This window comes from Elaeis guineensis, chromosome 5 (genome assembly GCF_000442705.2).
Source record: "Elaeis guineensis isolate ETL-2024a chromosome 5, EG11, whole genome shotgun sequence".
NCBI classification, from domain to species: Eukaryota; Viridiplantae; Streptophyta; class Magnoliopsida; order Arecales; family Arecaceae; genus Elaeis; species Elaeis guineensis.
This window is the reverse complement of record NC_025997.2, coordinates 18703747-18706214: the sequence shown is the minus strand read 5'-3', so window position 1 is coordinate 18706214 and position 2468 is coordinate 18703747. Positions and strand designations below refer to the sequence as shown.

General features: G+C 41.3%; 1 protein-coding gene across 1 annotated transcript; it reads right to left on the bottom strand.

The window, feature by feature from the left end:
- Positions 1-1310: 1310 nt before the first annotated feature.
- On the bottom strand, positions 1311-2156 carry LOC105045608 (uncharacterized). Its single transcript, XM_010923959.3, has one exon. The coding sequence runs from the start codon at positions 1896-1898 to the stop codon at positions 1449-1451; it is 450 nt and encodes a 149-aa protein (XP_010922261.1). The 5' UTR covers positions 1899-2156; the 3' UTR covers positions 1311-1448.
- Positions 2157-2468: the final 312 nt, after the last annotated feature.

The window sequence follows — 2468 nt, the reverse complement described above, 5'->3', positions numbered from 1 at the left end:
TCATATATTATTATGTACTTGTTTGTTAAAATATTTCATCTTGCTAGCAAATGTGAATGGTTATATTTTAAAGTTGGATTATATATTTGAACTTGTATCAAATTTTGGTATTTCTGGATATAAGGTTAGCAGTTGGTTGGGTTCACATGTTGGCCCACTCAAATGCTGCTGAGGGATTTTTGGTAAATAGAAGATGATCCTAGTTTTTTCTTGTGCCATAGAAAAATCTTCATTAGAGCAATCGCATGGGACACAACCGAAGGTATGTATTATTGCTCTCTTTAAATTTATGTTTCTTCTCTATATTTGTAAATAAAAAAAAAAATTATCATATTCATGAATTATTTGTTTTTATATATCTTTATCAGCTTTGTTTGTGTGGTTGAATAATGCATACTTGTTAACTGCTAAGATTTGTAAATTCATGGCTTGTTATCTGATAAAGTTTTTTATGATTTATGTTATTGTGAATATAATGCATGAGGTATTATGGATTATGCGATGAGAATATCAAATAAGTTTAAACTATTAGTTAAGTAGTTATTATAAATTTATAATTTTATATATTAAATTTTTATATTCATAAATATTTTAATCTAATTATTTGTATTTATGAGATTATAATCGTATTTCATTTGTATTTTGATACCTATGGTATTGAAATATATATTATCAAAATTATTATTGTATTTTTTGATATAAATAAATTATTAAATTTTATATTTTATGCTTTATATATTGATCCGCCGATTCAATCATTGATCCGACGGTTGGACCGCTGATCCACTGATTCAATATCTTATTCGGATCAAAATCTGAGCCGGATTTAATAACTTTGCTATTACGTGACCTAACATGTTTATTAAATACATTAATCAAGCTGAATCAGATAATCTGTTTAATAAACATACCAGGCTCAAGTTTCAAATCTTAATCTGTTTATATATTAGATCCGACCCATTTATAATTTGTTTGATGGGATTCGATTGCCACCCCTAATATATATTAGATCTATTTCATATCTATTATTAAGTAACATCATGATGGGAGACAGGAGTTAGGAAAAAAAAAATATCTCTTAATCCCCTTTCTAATCCATATCGGCTCTACAACCAGGCCCGTATCAAAAGATTCGGAACAGCCCAACACAACCACAAAATCTTTAATGACTTACACCTAATTATGTAATTCGATCTAATCTATCATAAGTACTTGCTAATTATAGGCTGTTGAGTTAGATAAGATAAAAAAAGACGGATCCCATCACCACCGCTGAGCAAACACCAGCCACGTTAGGAATCGTCGGCGAATTCGTGAAGAAACACCAAGCTAGGGGTGTAGATTTTATTTAAATACAAACTTTTGACAAAAACACTAAAAGAAAAAAAAAAAACGGAAGCTTATTCTCGTTAAAAATAAGAGAGGAAATCTAACAGACAAGCGTCTACCTACCGCCGGGCAGCCCGACCCGTCCGCCCGGCGTCCCCTCCGCCGCCTCCGGCGACGGCGGCGGCGGCGATAAGCGGGCCCTGCGCCACCAGCGATCTGTAGATCTCGACAATCATCTTCTCGTCGTACTCCTTGAGCTGCGGCCGCCCGAAGCCGGCCACGGCAGCGCCACCATAGCCGCTGTACCCGGCGGCGATCGCCCCAGAGGAGGCGAATGACAGCATCATCCGCACGTAGGCGTCGCGGATCCGCGCGAGAAACCGCTTCGGCGAAGCCATCCGCGCCAGGAACCTCAGCTTCGGCACGACCCGGATCCGCCAGAACCGCCGTCGCCTCCCGCCACCCAGCTCCACGCGGCTCCGCCTCCTCCGGCGCCCGCCGCCGCCATCCAGCCTCTGGTACGCCCTCCGCTTCCAGTATCCCTTCAAACACGTCTTGAACGCCTCCATCTCGCTCGCTTTCGCCCCTCTTTCTCCCCCCTCCTCTTCTCGCCCTCAGAGATTTATCAAAACGTTTGTTTGGCCTGGGACTCGTTGGGAGGAGAGAAATAGAAGGAGAAGAGGATCCGCTCACCGGCACTACAATGGTCAAGGCACCGCTAGATCAGGGCCGTTGCTCTGCTTGCTTGCTGAGGCGGGGTGTACGGTGGGGAAGCAGGACTACGGGTGGTGGCCTTGCCTGGGATGGAATTTGGATGCATGCATTAAATTTGGCATCTTTTGTCGGGTATGATGTCCGAGATATAGAATTGGGTGGAGGTGGAGGGGAAGTGATCCTCTATGATAAGATCTCGGCCGTTCATAAATAGTATTTAAAAAGGTTGTGAGTAAGTTCAGATAAAGGGCTAAGGCCATTTACTTCAACAAGCAACTCATATAGCAGACATGGGCTCGGGCATGCATGTCTGGAACGGGCGGCCATGCATAGGACTTCTATGCATGTTAGATGCATGCATGCATGATCATTCCTGCCCACGAACGTGATGTCTGATATATCCTGGCGTTTTGACGAAAGACTTT